This window comes from Alosa alosa, chromosome 16 (genome assembly GCF_017589495.1).
Source record: "Alosa alosa isolate M-15738 ecotype Scorff River chromosome 16, AALO_Geno_1.1, whole genome shotgun sequence".
Taxonomy (NCBI): Eukaryota; Metazoa; Chordata; class Actinopteri; order Clupeiformes; family Clupeidae; genus Alosa; species Alosa alosa.
In genome coordinates, this window is record NC_063204.1 from 15021960 (window position 1) to 15041691 (window position 19732).

At 43.6% G+C, this 19732-nt stretch overlaps 1 protein-coding gene across 5 annotated transcripts in view; it reads left to right on the forward strand.

Annotated features, from left to right (window-relative positions):
• Positions 1-19732, forward strand: part of pard3aa (par-3 family cell polarity regulator alpha, a) — a 288433-nt gene that overhangs the window by 157405 nt on the left and 111296 nt on the right. For all 5 annotated transcript variants that reach the window (XM_048265859.1, XM_048265861.1, XM_048265858.1 and 2 more), the window contains 2 exons: positions 4653-4800; positions 13188-13374. In XM_048265859.1, coding sequence (XP_048121816.1) covers positions 4653-4800; positions 13188-13374 — 335 coding nt within the window. The remainder of the gene's footprint in view (positions 1-4652; positions 4801-13187; positions 13375-19732) is intronic.

Consider the following 19732-nt stretch of genomic DNA (forward strand, 5'->3'; position numbering starts at 1 on the left):
TGCATTTGCCAGCTCCATTTTCTATGCCCTTTTGTCTTTTGGGTATTGTTGTGCATCTGGGAGACGATGGTGCTCTCCTCTCCTGTCTTCTCTCGATATTTTGTTTTTCTCCCATGGAGCCTCGGCCTTTCATTTCTGTTGTTGTGGCACAGCAGTTGCACACCAAAGCACTGCCAGGATCTGAACGCCCAACAGCACGCTAAGGCTCTTTTTAAGGAAAAAAACTTTACCTCAAAACAATGTGCTTCCACTTTTACCAATCATCTCTACAACTTTCCTCTTTTTCCTCTTTTCCAATGTATTGCACCTGTCCTTGGTGCTGAATTCCTCTGAAAATGCGCTTACTGAGTTAACCTAAACTTCAACCCACATTTACATGTTATTATACATTCATGTAAATTCTTAAGGTGGAATTGAATAGTCCCGGGGTGGTGGGGGGGGGGGGACTGGTGTTATTCACTCTCTGGTCCATCTTCAGTTTTATTTTGTCTGATTTATGTTGTTGAATATTTTTATGTGAGTTTTGTGCACTACTCAGCAGAGATTTAGAGATCCCCTCTGGGGAAGGAACAAAAGAAGCCACTTTGATGTCAGGTACCCTCTCTTCCTGACTGCATGAAGAAAGGGCTGAGAGGAATGGTTTTTGGATTGTAGTAGGGTGGTAGGGGAAAAGCGGATGCTTTTCAGATGGTGCACATCATCATGGTTCAGCAGGACCTCTTGTTCTTGTAAGAACTTCATTTTTATGCATCTGTACTTTTTGCCACATCAACTTGGCCAGCTCAGTAAGACCTGGTTACACAATGGTTGTGTTCCCAAATAGCTTTTTTCAGCAGCACTTTATTATTACAGTTCTTTTTTTCCAATGCTTGTATAGTCTTATGTATAGTCTTGTTGCAATTTGAATTGCAATCATCCATACCATGGTTTTTATTTTGATACTTTTAGTGAATAATAACTGACTGCCAATGACTGCCTTGTGAGTTTTTCACCTTCTGTCATTGGCTTTATAAACCTTGTCCTTGTGACAAAGGATTGCATCCTCAAAGTAATATATTGCACATGTATTGCAAATGCTTCCATCCACTGAGCAGAGCTGAATTTTGATAATGTAGGCACATGGGCTAAAGATTGAAGCCTCGGGGCTGTCCGCTTTTGGCTATGAAGGTTGTGCCCTTATTGGTCAGGAGCAGAGCAGTCTGACCCACAACATAGCCAGCTATGATCAGCTAACAGCAGAATGAATATTTTAGTGAGCGGTTGATGCAGTGCAGTATGAGCATGTGAGTGGAAAGAATTGAAAATGCTCTCTTTGAAGAAAAGAAAGAAACACATTCAAGAAACTACACTTTGCACCTTTAAAACGAAAGTATGTAGAGTGGCAGCGTATGACTTGTCGCACAAGAGGACACACATCGACTGATCTGCATACTGTGGTGCGTTGTGTGGTCAATACAGAGACGCTGATGCAAGCTGACAGCAGGAAGGAAATGCCAAGTGTGCGACATCAGACCAGGCCTTGTGTAGAGGCTCAGAGAGGCTCATGATCGATCAGGCTGTAGGAGAGCTATCAATCAGGCAGGCCAGTAGATTATGCTTTTATTAGTATCGAGCTGTTCTCTTGGGGAAGTCGGACAGACACAGTTTTATGAAGACTGGGACCCAAGGGCCTGGGTGTCACCTCTCCGCTGGTCATGAAGCCTCACATACGTTGTGATTGTTTTAGGAGAGTGACTGCGCATTGAAAAAAACAAAATGGCAATTATAATCATCAAAAATATGTTTCTTTGAAAGGTGAACTCTACATATCATCAGTTCCCTTGTGTGAAGACTCTAGACCCCATGCCTGTCACATAATGATAGAATTACCCAGTAATCAGTTCACTGAAATGTACCATAGCTGCTTTGGCCAGGCTAGACAAGTCAATAGAGGATCTGCAGACCTGGGCATTGTCCTTTCTCTTTCCTAATCTCCTGCAAATACCTACTGGAGGATTTCTGTTTCGGGAGGAAAGTTATGCATTTCCGAGAGAGGGGATGATCCACTGAATGCTGAGGAATACACAGACAAGAAGAGACAGAGTAGGATGGAGGTTAGGCATAGAGGAAAAAAATGAAAGAAAAAAAGATGACGAGGAATAGAGAAGTTGGAGTCTGAATAGAGAGGACAGAAGGCGAAAGTGCGGTGATACTGAATCAGAGTGGATGGAATGAAAGATAATGGTAAGAGAGAGGAACTTGGCAGAAAGAAACTGATTGCAGAAGGGGATGATGAAAGGGGCAGTGGAAGGATGGCGGCCGTATGACAAGTGAAAGAAAGGGGTGAGCGCGGTGCTGGCTACCCTCTGGGCATTAGGTGGATGGGCTGGAGGCAGAGGGAGCAGGAGGGCCAACCCCCAAGCACCGCGCCGCATGCCAAGGCTTAGAGAAAAGGTAATTACTGGCATCGCCTAGAGAAGGGCTGACAGGATTAAAACACACACAAACAGGCCCTCGCCACTCGGGAGACGGTATAATGCTCCCAGCAGCCCGCGGACTGCAGTTTAGCCTCCACTCTGCCCCGTCATCACTGCTCCGAGTTGCTCCGAGGCGCCAAGGTCAGCGGACAAGTGACAGGACGGGCATCTGTGGGATGTGGGGAGGAAGCCTCATTAGTAAGTGAGGGCTGCATAGCAGTGTCTTATCACCGGCACATACTGTAATCCAGTCTCGGGATGGAGTAGATTAGGGAGAGATTAAGATGGGAATGAGACAGCACAGGGGTTCACTTTCCATCTTCCTACTTGCATGTATGCCCACATGGGCATGTGTGCTTACACACACACACACACACACACACACGATCATATTCACTCAAATATATTGCTTTGTAAAACAACTAAGATCTTAGATCCCACCAGATTTATTAGGCTGCCTTTTGAGTTCACACCCATGCCAGTGTAATATATATTCTCATTCTCTAATACGTTTTCTCACTTGATCTCTTCTTTCTCTCTCTCTCTCTCTCTCTCTCTCTCTCTCTCTCTCTCTCTCTCTCTCTCTCTCTCTCTCTCTCTCTCTCTCTCTCTCTCTCTCTCTCTCTCTCTCTCTCTCTCTCTCTCTCTCTCTCTCTTTCCTCCCTCCCTCTCTTTCGCACGCTCCCCCATGAGATTAAGTAAAAGGGAAAAGCTAATAAAGCAAACTGGTGTGCTGCAGTTGAAACCTTATTGAGCCCAATTCCGCAGTGGGGCCGATGGCAGACGTGTCTACGACCGTGATTGTAATTGTGTTGACCTCCTCTGCTCAAGCACTCCCCGCCACCCTACCCTACCCCAACGCTCAGCTCTTATCAAGCTTTACGCCTAGATAAGTCCCGCGCTCCCGACTTCATTAAGCTCCTCATTTATATGAAACAGACGAGCGGCTCCCTCTCTCTCTCTCTCCCCCTGCTGTCGGCTCGACGCCGCCCCATGCTGCCATTCGGCTCTCTCCATCAGAGCACTGAGGCGACCCACGCCTCCCTGGAACATGCACACTCCCCGCCTGGGCGCGTTACTGTCTCTTTTTCTGCCTGTTTCATGGTGGAGAAATGTTTTCTATCATTTCTCTTTCCCTCCCGTTCCTAGGTTGCACCAGTCTCCTACTCTTTCTGTCTTGGACCACTATATTTTCCCATCTTTTTTTCTCCCACGCTAGTCTTCCACAGTTGTTTATATTTCTTGTTCTGTCTCTGTCTCTAACTCCTTGCTGTTTCTGGCAGTTTGCCAGGTTTGAGTTAAGGCAGATGTAAGTTCTCTAGAAGGATACAGCTTGATGTAACATAATTCTTTGATTTCAGGCCATTTCTGTAGCAGATCTCACGGTAAACAGGAACAGAGTTTTTTTTACACTGCTGCCTCTCTAGCATATCCCAATTCTTTATGAATGCAATCATTTTCAATTAAGACAAAACACATCCAACAAGGAAAATAGTTACAATTTGAAAATTCTGGCTAAAAAGGCTGACGGTGCGTATTGAGAAGAAAGCTTATTGAGAAAAAGTTTCTCTTCCATTAGTGCAAACTAATAGCAGTGCTTAGTCTATCACGTTTCACGGCATTCCACCGAATGGGTGACAGAACAGACCATTGTCCATTCTTTCAAGACCTAAGCAATACAATACATCGACCTCCACAAGCTCCACATCACCCTCTGTGAAAAAGCCAAAAGTCACTTGCCCATTTAGCTGAGGAGGGAGCTGTCTTTACATCTATTGGAAATCCATGCTGTGTTATCATTGTGGGAGTGCTCAGCAGAGCGTTAGCGTCTTAGCCCTAGCATCTCTCAGGCAGATTGAGGATTAGCTTGATTCTGACAAGGTGCGTGGGTAATTACCAGCCTCCCGTTGTCAGGAGGGGAATTGAAGAGAGAGAGAGAGAGAGAGAGAGAGAGATAGAGAAAGAGAGCATGTGAATGAAAGAGAGAGAATGGTACAAGATATAAGATTGCGAGATGACAAGATCATAGTTGAAGGGAAGTAGTGGCATGAATACTAAACATTCTGTAGTGTGTGATCATGTAAACATGCTCAGCATGAGCCTCTGAAACAAATCTCAGACCTTGCCGCTTTATGTCTATTTTATTTGATGTTAATATATATATATATATCTTCTCTTTGGGTGTTGCCTCTGCAGGAGCTGCCATCTGGTGCCTCAGTTCCAGACCTGTCGGCATCACCACAAGACGACCACGAGAGACGGATTTCTCATTCCATGTACCCTAGCCTGGATGACCTGGACGATGACCTCTCTCCCAGGTCCAGCATGATGGGCAGGATGATGGGTAAGGCTTTATCATGCAGAAACACACACACACACACACACACACACACACACACACACACACACACACACATACACACTGCCCCTCAGGACACACCTAGTTTTGTAAAGGATCAATGTCTTCTTCAGCTGCCACCCTTGTTTGCCAAAGCCCTGCATGGTTTCATTTGGGCCAATACTCATCCTCTTCAAGCCCAAGTTCAGCTTCTGTGTCACAAAGGAATTGGGATTGGGGATTCGATCCTCGGCCAGTCATTCTCGTCGTTGTAGAATTTTGACCCCCCTCTTTACTAGCGAGAGGTTACAGGCCCTCACGACAGCACCACCACACTCTGCTTTTTATTTTCCCCTCTTCTGTTCCTCTTCGTCTCCTCTCTTCATCCGACTCATTCCCTTCATCAGCAAGAGTTGACTCTAACTTCTGTATCTTCATGCAGTATCACTGGGTGACTCTTGTCAGTGATCTCCCAGCTTGAGATCAGAGACAGTGTCAAGCCCATCAGAAGGGTAATTAAGCTGGTAGATCAATAGAAGCTGCTTGATTTTTTTCCCCTATCTCCCTCTCTCTCACTCTTTTTTTATATATCTATGGTTGCCAAGGATGCTTTTCTTTGACAGGCTACTGATGTAGCCTTTCAAAATGCTGCCCTGATCATAAACAGCGAGCTAGGAAATCGTGACTGAACTGTAAAAAAATCTCAGCACAATACTTCAAGGGAGGGAAGGGCTCTCACTCCTCTAAGCAGATGAAAAAGAAGAAGTGAAGAACTCCTCTAAAAGTTTAAAGTTGCTGAAGTTCAGCGAAAAGGGCTGGTTGGGCACATCATGCCTCAATCCGCACATTGGTCTCTGCTGTTTTCACATGACGGTAGCTTTCAGCCCTTTCCTGTGTAGTGACATACCTATGCATTTTATTAAAGTCATTGACAGGTTACATCATGTGTAGGCTGCGCTGAAATATCAGCTGGACCCTCTGTAAGCATTTGACAGTGTTTGGTAAGGCGTGGGAGAGATGTCCAGAAGGCACTTAAATGACACGTCACTTGAAAGCTGGCCTGCTGCCGACCTGGTAGGTGACCTACACTGTGTCCCTGTGGAGTCAGCAGTCATGTCCATGGTCAAGTTGTAGCAGTGTCCCTTAAACACATTTCCTGTCTTTGATGGGCTTAAGACGGATGCATAAGGCAACCCTGCAAGGTTAGCATGGTGGAATGATCCTTCCTGGGTCATATGACGGATGAGATAGAGACATGCAGTCAGACACCAGCAACCTTCATGCAGTAGCAGTGTCACAGCGCACATGTCAATATGACTGGCTTGGGAAAAAGCTCTACCCCGTAGCCTTGTTACAAAAGTCTGTATTTTACCATCACTTGTTTTTTCTCTATGAGATGAGAATATGTATGATAAAATAAATATGTGCTTTATATATGTAGTCTTTTTTTACAGATACACATACAGTATGGAGAATACATAGTGCTGCTAGTGTTATACACTATATATATAGTATATAGTGTTCCTTGGACTGGAGATTAAACTCTGATAGTCCCCCAGTCATTTGCTGCAGGCTCACAGAGGTACAGCAAGTGAACCTGGAGAACAGAACACGTTGAGAATAATACTATGGCATCAGCATGTCTATGGCATTCTTCTGTTTACTTTTAGGGATATTTGAATGAGAGCTTTTTAACTTCAGGGATTCAATAATATTTAAGATTACACTGACTGAGAAATGATATCTGTTAGTAATTACACTCAGGCTTTCTAAGATGTATTTGGTTTTGGTTATCATTTTAGAATATTTCCTTTTTTTTTTAGACACACCTTTGTGATAATATGAAGTAGACAGCTGTCTTTGACTGGGATCTGTCATACAGCGTCATGTATGAGGAGCTGCAGTTTGTTGTTTTTCTTGGCTGTGTACCATGATCTTTACTTAGATTGGCTGTGCTATAACTGTGCAGGGACTTCAGAAGGTTGTCACTCAGTCAAGCGTCTGCCAGTGGAGGCGAGCAGGGAGTGGAGCTGGGAGGACAGGCAGGAGTAATTCCCCAGCCTGTCGACTTCACTAAATCTTCCACTCCCCTGCCTGTCAGTCAGTCAGTCAGTCAGTCAGTCAGTGAGCTAGCTCCAGCAGCTCTACCTTGCTCACCTTTGGCCACTTACGATGCAGTTGCTGCAGAAACACACGCAGCAGGTGGTAGAATAGCAGATCAATTGGATTGCTTTGTCCTCTAATCTCATGCAGTGTTATTTTTGTTATTCATCTTCATTTCTTAGTGTTTTTTTTTTTGTTCCATTTTGACTTGTGACCTTGAATGTCCTTGTGGTGTTACTCGTTAAATAGGTGCAGTGGTTAAGATTGAAGAGGGTAGAAAAATACGCCTTTTGCTCCGGTGAAGGTCATTAGCTGCTGCTCCGGCTGCGCTCTCGCGCGCGCCCTAATTGAAAAGTCCAGCTAAGAGCAGGAAGTCACGCTGTGTCGCAAATTGAAGACTCGCCAACCAAAGGTAGCATGCTTAGCATGCTGCGTGCAGTGCGCACTCAGGAAGAAAAAGTCAGAAGTGTTTTGGGTTGGCCACGGGAGGCTTTAGAATGGGTGCTGCAATTTCACATCATTGTCAATCATCAATTTCACATGCGCTATTAGCAGCTACAGCTCAACACACTATTGAAGGGAAGACAACAGAAATGGATAGGAGAAAGGTGAGAAGGTAGGTGGAAGAACAACGTGACGAGTGAAAAAAAAAGAAAAGAAAAAAGAGAAGAAAAGAAGAAGAAAGATGTAGGAAGTGACCTACAAGTGAAAAGTACGAGAGACCGAGAACTGATAAAAGAAAGAAAAACAGAGGGAGAGGGAGAGAATGAGAATAATGGTGTCACACGCGTCTCGGTATGAAGGTGGCATGAGTCAGTGGTTCCTGGCAGGGCCGAGTAATTGAAGGTGGCAGAGGGCATGTCTCTGCTGCTTGACCTCTCCTTTGCTCACAGAGAGTAGGGCTTTTTATAGTTTGACCAGATCATCCTCCTTTTCTGGGTATTCATCACAGCTAGGCCCCACATCCCACCACTGTTTTCCCTTACTGAATATCCTGATAATGCTATTTCTGTCCATATTAAAGGCTGATGACTAAGAGGTGTTAGACAGTGACATTGTAGCAAATGACCCAACAATATCTACCTTCGGATCTGGAGAATATGGTGCCTGTGAAAGCAGTCACCCTCTTTACATCAGTCTTTATGGCATTGCCACTGTGTTGGAGATGCTAATTCAGAGGGCAGAGTAACGATAATATTATAAAGGCTACCTGTCAGCAAGAGAATGTGAATGCTTTGTCTGGATTTTCACTCCACATCCTCTGTTCTGGACTTTTTTATGCTTCCGTTTTAAATAAGTGAATATTAGGGATATTTTTCTCTTGCACTTCACAGACTTCTGCTCTCCCTCGTCATTTAATCTTTTGAATTGAGACTTGTGCAGGTGCGCTTGTGCTCTTTTGTCAAATTAAAACTGGGTGCGTTATAATTTTGTGTCCTTGTGAAAGCTAAATACAATGTGACCAGTTATGTATGTTAATTTTACTTGGCTTGACAGCTTTGACAGCACAAAACATTTAGACAGATTTAAGTGTGTTTCATGTATTTCATGGAGTAGACAGCTAAGGTGCAAAACAGGGCAAAGTGCATCAGTGGGATTTGCTCATTTACTAGCAAACTTAATGCAGAAACTAGTTGCTATACTATTCATTTTAGCCTGCGTCTATTTAAAGTACTGCTAGGAAACACAACAATGCAAGACCTGCTGAAGAACTTAAGACAGTACAGCAGAAAATTCCAGTTGTGAGATCCAAATGTCACAGCATGATAAAAAAGGGAAAAGTCTGGGAAATGACTTTGTTGCTGTGGGAATCACATGGCTCCTTTGCATACTACAGGCATTAGATTTCAACATACACATTTTTATATCTACCATCAGGTTTGATAAATATCATTAAGTTGCTGACCCTCTCGCTCTCCACTCAGAATGTTGTGCTGTTGGAAAGACAGACTTCTAAATAAGTCAAAGTCACAAAATGTCACCCTCATGAGCTTTGTTGCAAACCTTTGATTAATTCTGGTTACAATTACTGTAGATAAAATCAATTTTAAGGCAAAAAATGGGTTTCCATCATTGCAAAAGATTAAAAGTAAATGTCCCGATGTCTCAATGTCTACTGTCTGGACCTATGTGAGTGTGTCTGGACCTACTATGAAAGGTTTTGGCCATTATTCCAAAATACATTCCTCTGGGGTAACTGTATTCTAGATAAAAACCTAATTGCTTTGATTAGGTCAGTGTTATGTTGTTATGATTTCATGGTTTTGCATCCCAGTCCAGCAGTTTTTCAACTGAAGCCTATCCCACAGTTTTAAAAATGTTTCACAATCTTTTGAACCATTTTCTCATGGTGCTTGACTCCTTCCCTGTTGCTCTAAAAAAAAGTCTATACGGCAACATTCTCAGGTGAAATCTTCGCAATCCATTGAAGTCCTCCCAAGCCTGCCTCTAATCAGAATGTGAATGTACTTTCCTCTTTGTCACATGGGACTTTCATGACAACGCCCTGCTATCCAAAACAGTCACAGCGGCTGGGAAACGTCTGACGGATTGTTGAGAGCTTTGTTCACTGGTCCATGGGAACTTGTGATTAATTCCACATGTTGGCCTAATTTTCTCTCCTCAATGAGTTTAAGGTTCACATAGTTTCATTGCATAGAACCGTTCCACAAATGATGTTGTATAACTGAGTTTGAGAGAGAATACGGCACATGTAGGACATGCACAACAAGGTCTTAGCCAGTCAATCCAATCAAGGAAATGGTTCAGGTTGTTGCATTGACCAGCATCTGGTTGCCTCCTTAAAGGATCAGTCAAAGCAAACATATTTGGGCATCATCGGTCCCTCTCCACTTAACAGCATGTACTCTATGATTAGCAGCTAACTACATTTAGCCTGATGTCCCAGGCTATATGGATTCACTAATGATTCTTCAACTGATCAATAGTGTCAGGCTGAGCAGACAGCCGTTGAGATCCCCGCAACAGAGAGAGGCAGATAGAGTGGCAGAGCTGGATGTTGAGAAAGATTGAGAGGGGAGAGGAATACGAATAGCCTAACGGTGTGACCTCTCACCCTCCAGTGAATGATTTTGGGGCTGAACGCTGGCTCTCTCCTCGGTGATGGACGTCTCCAGGAGACCCTTATGTTCAGGCAGCTCATCTTTCTTCATCTCGGAGACCCCTGATCTTAATCCATCTCCTGTTAGTGCCGTTGAGTGGCAGGGTCCTGGAATGCTCTGTAGTGATAGGGTGGCCTGGTGCAGTGTGGGATAGTGAATGGACTGACCCAAAGTGGATCAGGTGAAGCCAGGGAAGGCCCCATCAAGTTGCTATGTTAGATTTCCCAGGAAAGTCATTCACTTCAACTGTATTTAGAGTGAATGAGCAATAAATAAAACAATGTATCATATTATATAAGAAGTATGTTACATTTATGGAGATCAAATCCAAGTATGCTAATTTCACTACATTTTTATAGTGCCTTTGAGACTACTCAAAATACTTTATCATTTTATGCTACCCATCGACTAGGCTGCCTCGCAATGCACTGCCATGACTTGGACTGTTTACTGCCATGATGTGTGGCATTGAGTATTTATTTATATGGATGCTATATTATTGCCCTTGATTTGATCTATTCTAGAAATTGTGTAAGAAGTTGCATTGTGCTCAAACTGTCTATGTTTTATCTGCCCGTTATATTATATTTGGAGAATCTGAATCTGGCCTAATTCTGCTGTGAATGATGTACCTCTCTCTCTCTCTCTCTCTTTCTCACTTTCTTGCTAGTGCTTTAAGTCCAGCCACTGACAGGGAAATAGGTCTCGACAAGTGGCAGAGGAAGTGTCAGACAGATTTGTCAGCCTCTAGCTAGCACTGGGCGGGAAGTGAGGGAGGCCTCCTGTAGCGTAATTTCTCTTCAGGAACGCAGCACGCTAAACTCAGTCCCAATCAGCCCTCGCTGTGAGCCGTTCAGGTGCATTATGGCTCCATTCTCCCCAGTTGCCACATATTAGCTCCCCTAGCACTTTAGCAGGCTGAGTGTCGACTCAGCACGGCACACCACGCACTGCAATGCCTAAAACACCTCCATAACATCTGAGTAATACTTTCTGTTGGGCTTAACTTTTTTCACTTTGTCTCCCTTGAAAATATGTCTAGACAGTAGCAGATGGTTTCACTCCTACTAAAGCACTTTCTATCATAACCATATCTAACAAGCAATAGCCAGGACTTTTAATCGCATTCATCAGCTAACTTATCGGCTACATGAAGTGAATTACTTTAAGCCTAAATTTCCCTGCCTCATTATTCCAACTCATGATGAGTGATGTGATCACATGCTAATTATATCCCTCACCTTTCTAAAGCTCCTGAGTTGTCACTGCTCTATCGGTCCTTTTTGCCATTTAGCGTGAGTGGGCAGAGAGCTGCCACACACCACTCACCTTAGTAACTCGGCTAAGCACTCATCTTCAGAGGGCCCAGGAGCAAAATCTCTTTAAATCAGTTTAAAAGTGAATCACAGGTGAGCATAGAGACAATTGGTGGCTAACTTTAGAGCATAGACAGTTGAGCCTTTGTTTTCTCTTTTTATATCCGTTTTGCCTCTTTTAAAACAACATTACTGGAAAGTACAGTAATTCAACTGAAATTAAATTCTCATGTGGGTTGGCTAGTAATTGTAAGCATTTTGAATAATAGTATTTGTGTTTAATGTGCCTTTGCATTTCAACCCACCCCCCACCACCTTTATTCTTTAGATAGGTTTTGGTAGTATGGGTTGTGTGTCTGTAGTATCAGTTGCCTGACTTTAGTGTGGGTTTCAGCACAGGATTTTGTCGGGGATCCCATATATTTCCATTCTAGTCATGTCTGCAGCCTTATTCTTTGATGGCATGATGCAACCTATTGGCAACTGCTGCAGTGGTGCTGATGAGAATGGGGATGACAGGGGGAGTTATGCCTGTAGCTAGTCTCACACACTTAGCTTTTGATAGATGGCCCTGAAAGCATAACTTGAGTGCCTTCAACACCATTGTCTGTGGAAAAAAAAATCCCCACTGATGGCGCAGCAGGGAGAAATAATAGGATAAGATGAAGGGTGACATTCATTTTGTTTTCTACATTAAAAGTTCATTGATGAAAGAGTGAGCAATGCAGATCATATTTTTCTCATGAGCAAGTTGAGTCAAATGTCTACTTAACCAAGTAACTTGGAAGGATCTTTCCAGCTGATTTTTGTCACTTTTAGATTAATTTCTCTATTTTGTTTTTGTGCATCTCCCTCTCTGACACTGATAAATCCCCAGCCGTAAACCCAAATGTCCATGTCCAATCAGTTAACGAGTCACATTGACCTAAGGGCTGTGAAATGCTGCACTGATCTGTTTGTGTGGTGGATGGGTAGTCTCAGTACCTGCTGTGCTAATTCCTTCGCCAATCTGATTAGCTGCTGCTCGCAGGACACACAGACTTCCTATCTAGTTGTGTATAACAAAGCTTATTTAATTACCGTCTTTCTCCCTCTCTGTTCTCTCTTCCTGAACCTGTTTAGAAGTGTTTGTGTGCATGTGTGTGGGAGTGGGTGGTGTGACGTGGCTCGATAGCACTGCTTACCGTTACCATAGTAACAGTTCAGGGCCTAAACAACAGTAAATATACAGTAGATGTATGGAATGGAAAAGGCATAGAAAAAAATATCCATCACTCAACTCCGTTCTAGCTCTCTATTGCCCTCTTAATCAACATAACTTTAGGCACTCATTTGTGCCCATCATTAAAACAGCAGGTATCACAAACTTGCAACCAAATATTCAACGCACTAGAGCGTTAAGTCTTAATTTATTTCTATTAAAAACATTTGTCATTCGTTGAGGTGCATTGAGATGAAATACACTTTGAGTTATTGCTGGGAGACAGCCAGGCTAAATATTGTTCCCTCTGGTAGCAATTACATGACGATTGCTCTTAAGCTGTTAAATTTGCAAAATGACTCTGTGATAATGGAAATGAATGAACTCAGCAATGTTCATTCCAAGGTGAGTTTTTCTCAAACAAATCCATTATTTTAATGGTAAGCACATGCATTTGACTTCAACTATTTTAGAAGTTGTGTTTTCTTTGGTGTGTGTGTGTGTGTGTGTGTGTGTGTATATATATGTGTCTGTCTGTGACCAATACTCCTGCCAGCTCAATTGGTATGTTCTGTTTTGGTAATGTGTTCTGTGTATGCAGTGTAATTGTGTTTTCTTTTGGTTGAGTCTCTGTCTCTTATATCCACTCAGGTAACTACCAGCTATCCCCCACTGTCAACATGCCCCAGGATGATACAGTAATCATAGAAGATGATAGGCCACCTGTCCTGCCCGCCCGCCTGTCTGACCAATCATCTTCCAGCTCCCACGATGATATGGGTTTCGCTTTGGAACCACCACCACCCTGGGTGCAAGACATCCCAATACCGAATGAAAGGTACGGTTTTTTTTTTTTTTTTTTTTTTTTTTTACACTGAGCTATTTGTACTTCACAGTCAGGGGAGTGAATCATTCCAGCAGTGAACAGAAATGACTTTGTGAAAGACAATCGCAGACAACTTTTAATCTAAATATTTGTGTGTGTGTGTGTCTGAATGTGAGAAGGCACATGTGGGATGTACCAGTCCTCTAACCTTTGCAGTTGATTTGACCTTGCTATGAAGATTTACCATGAATCCCTCCTGTGTGTAACCTGTACATAAGTATTTCAAAATAGGCTCCCAGGCCAAGGCTTCTTTCTTTCTCAGTCTGAGAACCACTTTGTCTGCATGGCAGCCACCAGTAGAATCCATAATCCAGTTTAAACACATGACCCTGCGTCCCAGTGCGAGGATTTATGTCTTGAGAACTATGTGTGCATATTTAAGTGAGTGGCTGGCTGAGTGTTTGTGTCTGTATGTGTGTGTGTGTGCGTGTGTTTTACTTTGAGTAAGACAGCTGTCAAGCAGCATGATAGAAAACATGAGCACACACCAGCTTGCATGTTTTTTTTTTCCTTTTTAAATGTCCACATTAATGTGGTTAAAAAGTGATATTTGTTCGTGTGTGTGTGTGTGTGTGTGTGTGTGTGTGTGCCTGCGTGTGTGTGTGTTTAATATTGCATGTGTACTTTGAGGTAAGTGGAAGAGAGGGAAACAGAAATGCTCCCTGGAGGTTTTGGGAGGGGGACTCTCTTCACTCCCCCTTAAGTCTTTGAAGTGAGCCCCGCTTTTAAACCACATTGTGAAACAGGAAGGCTAATGTTGTACACACAAGACCACAAGCATGCTAACGGTAAGGTTTCACGCCGAGGCATGCTCGTGGTTACGGCATGTAGATGAAGCCAGGGGAATGTTATGTAGAAAACCACAGACAACTAACTTTAAAATAACCCTTGCAATGTACGCATGGGCTTCTTGTCGTATAGCTATGGTAGGGTTTTATTTGAAACAGTGGCATGGGCCAACGTTTTGAAGAAATTACCTGATTACAGCTATAATATATGTTTTATTTTGGTTTGAAATGTGCTTACAAAAGCATATTTTACAATGGATGGATGTTATGAGCTGTACTGAATAGGCTAAGAGGTGTGAAACAGGGGGCACATGTTCAGACTGTGGGAAAATTCTGAATCAGTGGAACTCCGAAAGAAACTATTTTGGGCAAACTGCATGACACCAGAGATGCTTTGAATATACATTATGAATGCACAATGGTGCATCCTGTTTTTTTTGCTTCAAGGGTGTTACTTGTAAGTGTGTAGTATAATCAGTTTGCTAAGACTATTAGATACGTCTCCTAACAGTGTCAAACAATTGATAGCATAGTGATTTCTTTGTGGACCAATGTTGGATTTTTATGTTTTAAGTATTGTCCTCCTGAAACAGCGGCCATTTCTGTGCTGTTTTGTGTATTTTCTCTCTTCTCTATAAAGTGAATGGATAGTAGACGTTCCTTGTGTTCTATAATGAATGAGTTTTCTTTCTCCACTCATTGACGTGTGATGTCAAAGGTTTGTCATCATGGATTAAGGCCATAGTGCATGCCATCACATGCTTCTCCCCATTGGTCTTCAGTTCCTGTCAGTGTGTCTGTCTCCCTCATCCCCCCTCCCCCTTCTCTCTCTCTCTCTCTCTCTCTCTCTCTCTCTCTCTCTCTCTCTCTCTCTCTCTCTCACACACACACACACACACACACACACAGTCATTCACACATACACGCACGCACACACACACACACACACACACACACACACATACACAAATGCACACCCTGAGCAGAAGTCACACTGCCTTGGGTTATTCTGAATTATTCATGTCTAAGAAGTCTAACGTACATGCCACAGTCTGAAGGCATTTCTGTCTTTTTCTTAGATTTTTTTTCCTGCTCCCTCTGTTTCTCTCTCTACCATAGACACGAACCAGCACATGAACATGCATATGCTTTTTGTGTGTGTTATGTTTGCATCTCATTCTGGCAGCGAATGGCAAAGCGCATTCATATGATGCACACGTTCACCTTCAGGAAGGCCAACAGATCTATACAGAAAGTACTGGAGAGAGTACTGGCAACACACACACACACACACACACACACACACACATACACAAATGCACACCCTTCACACTGCCTTGGGTTATTCTGAATTATTCATGTCTAAGAGTCCAAGCGTACATGCCACAGTCTGAAGGCATTTCTGTCTTTTTCTTAGATTTTTTTCCTGCTCCCTCTGTTTCTCTCTACCATAGACCACGAACCAGCACATGAACATGCATATGCTTTTTTTGTGTGTGTTGCATCTCATTCTGGCGAATGGCAAAGCATTTATATGATGCACACGTTCACCTTCAGGAAGGCCAACAGATGTATACAGAAAATACTGGAGAGAGTACTGGCAACACACACACACACACACACACACACACACACACACACACACACACACAGAGAAAGAGAGCATAAAACAAAAACAACTACCCCGGTCACACTTACTGCTTATTTTCTAAGTCTCTCCCCATGTCACTGAAACACATGCTGACATTCTGTACGTGGACACCTAAGGTCCTGATAATGGCCTGGCCAGTACTGGACGGGGTGGGTTGTTGGGGCTTCACCGCAGTGGCATTGTTATTGGGTAATTAAGTGCAGACCTCCAGCCTGGGCATGTAATAAGTACATATGTATGGGTGGGGGAGAGGAAGCCTCTTTCCTCGCCCCTGCTCTCCCAGTATGGACGTCTGTGCAGCCGAGCGAGCCGTGCTACAGCTCACCCACTGAGTCCCATTTCGGGGTAATTGCGTGGTGTATTAGCCCCCCACCTGCATTGCATATCTTACAGCCTCCGTCTCTCTCTCTCTCTCTCTCTCTCTCTCTCTCTCTCTCTCTCTCTCTCTCTCTCTCTCTCTCTCTCTCTTTCTCTCTTTCTCTCTCTCTGCCATTCTATCTGTGTCTTTCTATCTGACTGAGAGAGTCTTTCTCATACTTACCCACTGTCTCTCTCGTGCTCCTCCTTTCTGTTTATGGTCATGATTCTACCTTTTTTCACATCATCTCTCTCTCCCTCCCCCCTCTTCCACGCTGTCCCTCCTTGTCTCCTCATCATCACTGGGATGTCTCCTGCATATTAGCACATTATCTCAGATGGCAAGATAAATGGTTGTTGTGCAGGCAGGGGCTCACAGCTCACACAAGACCCATTAATAAGTTGACCTACTTTTTTTTCTGAGGAGCAAGCCATTTACCTTTTTTGTATGTGTGCAATTGTGTACGTGTGTGTGTGTGTGTGTGTGTGTATGTGGTGGTACAGTATGTGCTGTTATGTGTTGAAAGCGCCATTCTTTTTTATTGAAGAAATGTTGTGTACAGGGTGGAAATGACACATCATCTCCTCTACTACTATGGTAGAGGTATATGCAAACTCACATTTCAAACACTCCTATAGAAACACACACACATATATATACAGTATGACTGGACTGTATATACAGTGTAAACCCTAGCTCACATCCTTTAGTCAAGAACTGAAACCTTTGGTATTCCAACTCTGCAACTCTGTCTCCTGCCTGAAACGAGCTGAACAATTTATAGTCTGCCATCAGATGGCATCCAGTAGCCATTGCTAATGGAGATTTACCGAACGGCTCCTGTCTGATTAAATATTAAACTGAACAGAGACTGACCCTCATGGTGGAATGCCTACTGTGTCAAGGAAGGAATGCACCCAGTTAATGGACTACAGATAAATTAGATTTATTTGCTTCCAAAGGAAGAAGGGAGACATGGAGAGGTGAACAGCATCTTGGAGGACTTAATAAATAATAAGTTGCATTGAGAAAGCATCTGCCATTAAGTCTACCCTGCCAGAGACACTGACGGGCCTGTTCTCACGCTGCAATGACAGCTCAAGTGAACTCTCTCTCTCCTCTTGCTACCCCCCCAACACCTCTCAACCCACCACTCTGCTTCTCAGAGGGCTGTGTCCAGAGTGATGGATGTTTGTTATTTGCCTGCAGATTATCCCCAGCGCTCCCTGATTGCGCTAACCGAAAGAGCTGTTTTGTGGTGGCCTCTGCAGAGGGTTGGTCGTGAGGGGAGGAGAGTGTGTGAGTGAGCAGAGCAGAATTGGGTGTGCATCACCTACAGCGTGCAGAAGCCTGTATTTGTGTCTTCTCCCCTTTGTTCTTTTTCTTTTTATACTATTATTTTGTACATTACTGGTATTCATATTTTGTGTTTTTCAAGACTGGTCATGTAGATATAAAGCAGACTACCGTTACAGGCTACAAGACTGGTCATGTAGATATAAAGCAGTTACAGGCTACTAGACTGGTCATGTAGATATAAAGCAGTTACAGGCTACTAGACTGGTCATGTAGATATAAAGCAGACTACCGTTACAGGCTACTAGTAATATGTTGTTGATGAGGGGGGAAAGGTTGAAGATTACATTCATTTGAAATGTAATTAATCAAATTGAAGAGAGAATGCATCGTTCTCAGAGAAGGCAGAAAGTGTTGTGGTAGACACTTAATGGTGATGACCGTGGTGGGGGGTGGGTGAGAGGAGAGGGGGAGGGTGGGGGGGGGTGGGTGAGAGGAGAGGGGCAGGGTGGGGGGAATGAGAGGCTGAGAAATGAAAGACTTTCAGCAGGTAGTGATGGCCACACAGCAGGACTGATAAATGGCAGGATGACTGGTTTGCTCTGGTGAGCATCACTCCTGCCCAGCTGTGTGTGCCCTGAGCAGATGAGTTAGGCTTTGGCAGGTGACCTCAGTGCTCGTCCAGTGCCTGAGGACGACCAGCCTGGGAACCAACCGCTCTATGAACATTCCCAGGTGGATATCCCTCAGCATAGACATCCCTTAATTTCAATAATAGTAGAGAGGTTTAGCTAAAATGAGCAGATGAGTAGATTTTCATTTGTGCTTCAATTAACTGAATTTAATACATTGTTAAACGTTTATTTAGTGTCCACTCTTGCTGTTTCAAAGTCATTGTTCAGGCAGTTAATTTATATTGATTATCAGCAGCAACATACAGGTGTACATGCATTCACCACCCCACCCTTATCCCTACTGTTAATCTTTATATGCTAGCATTGGAGCCAGTATCCTGCAGAGAAACACACTGTGGTTTCATGGAATTTGCAGAAGGCAAAGCAGCATTGATGTGCAAACATTTTCTTAAAGGGCAAAGATAAAGAGAGGGAAAGAGATAGAAGCATAGATAGAAAGAAAGAAAGAAAGAAAGAAAGAAAGAAAGAAAGAAAGAAAGAAGGAAAAAAATAAGTACAGAACAGCTATCAAAAGTCTGTCAAATAAATAAGTTTAGAATAAAAAAAGTACAGAATAGCCATCAAAATTCTGTGTGTGTAAAGTTGAAGCATTTCAAGTGTGATATGTTCTAGTGTTTCTTTGATGTGCCCCTTTCTGTCGTTGTGGTCTGTGCACAAATTTGTTTGGCAGCCGTTACGTGTCCTCTTTGCATGTCATAGGTGTTCCTTTTTCTTCATGCTTGTTTGTGTGTTGTTGTTCTCTTTCCCTTTTGCTGTTGTTTGTTTTATCTAGTCCTACTGTTTCCCCAGTCATCTTCTTCTTATCACTCTCCACGTTCATTTGTCTTTAATCTCCCTCTTCCCTTACACCAGGACGTATCACCTCCCACCACAACAAGAAAGACCTGTATCCTACCCCCACCATCTCCTCTCCATGCGCTGCTGTGTGCTAGATCACAGATATAATTTTATCTTAGAGAAAGATAGAGAGCGAGAGAGAGAGAGAGAGAGATGGAGAGAGATGAGAGAAAGACTGAAAGAGAAAGAGAGGGTGGGGGCTGCTACCCTCAGATGTGCCCCTGTGTAAATTAGTGAATTAAGGGAGGGTGAGGAAGAGAAGGGAAGAGGAGGAAGACTGCAGCCACCCTCTGTGTGTTGGAGAGCTGAGCTGGGCGCCGAGCTCAGGCCCCTTTGATCTGTCGGGTAGCGTGCTATCTTTGAAGGGCTAATCACCCCCCCCCCCCTTTGAACACTGAGCAGAAGACAAGAAGCAGAGCACCCAGCTCCACTGAGACAGGTGCAGCTATCAGACAGAAAAAGCAAGCGAGGGAGAGGCAGAGTATGTCTGTGTATGGGCGTGTGTGAAGGGAAGATGGAGGTGAAGGTTGAAGCACCAGAATGTCATCTTAATATTCTGCAGGGGGGAACATGGGTGTCTGAGGGAGGATGTCTAGTTATGAGTCTGGGGAGAGGCAAAGAGAGGAAGTGCAAAAGCGATGATTTTTTTCAAATGATGTCAGTTCATCCTCTCCACCAGTAGGGG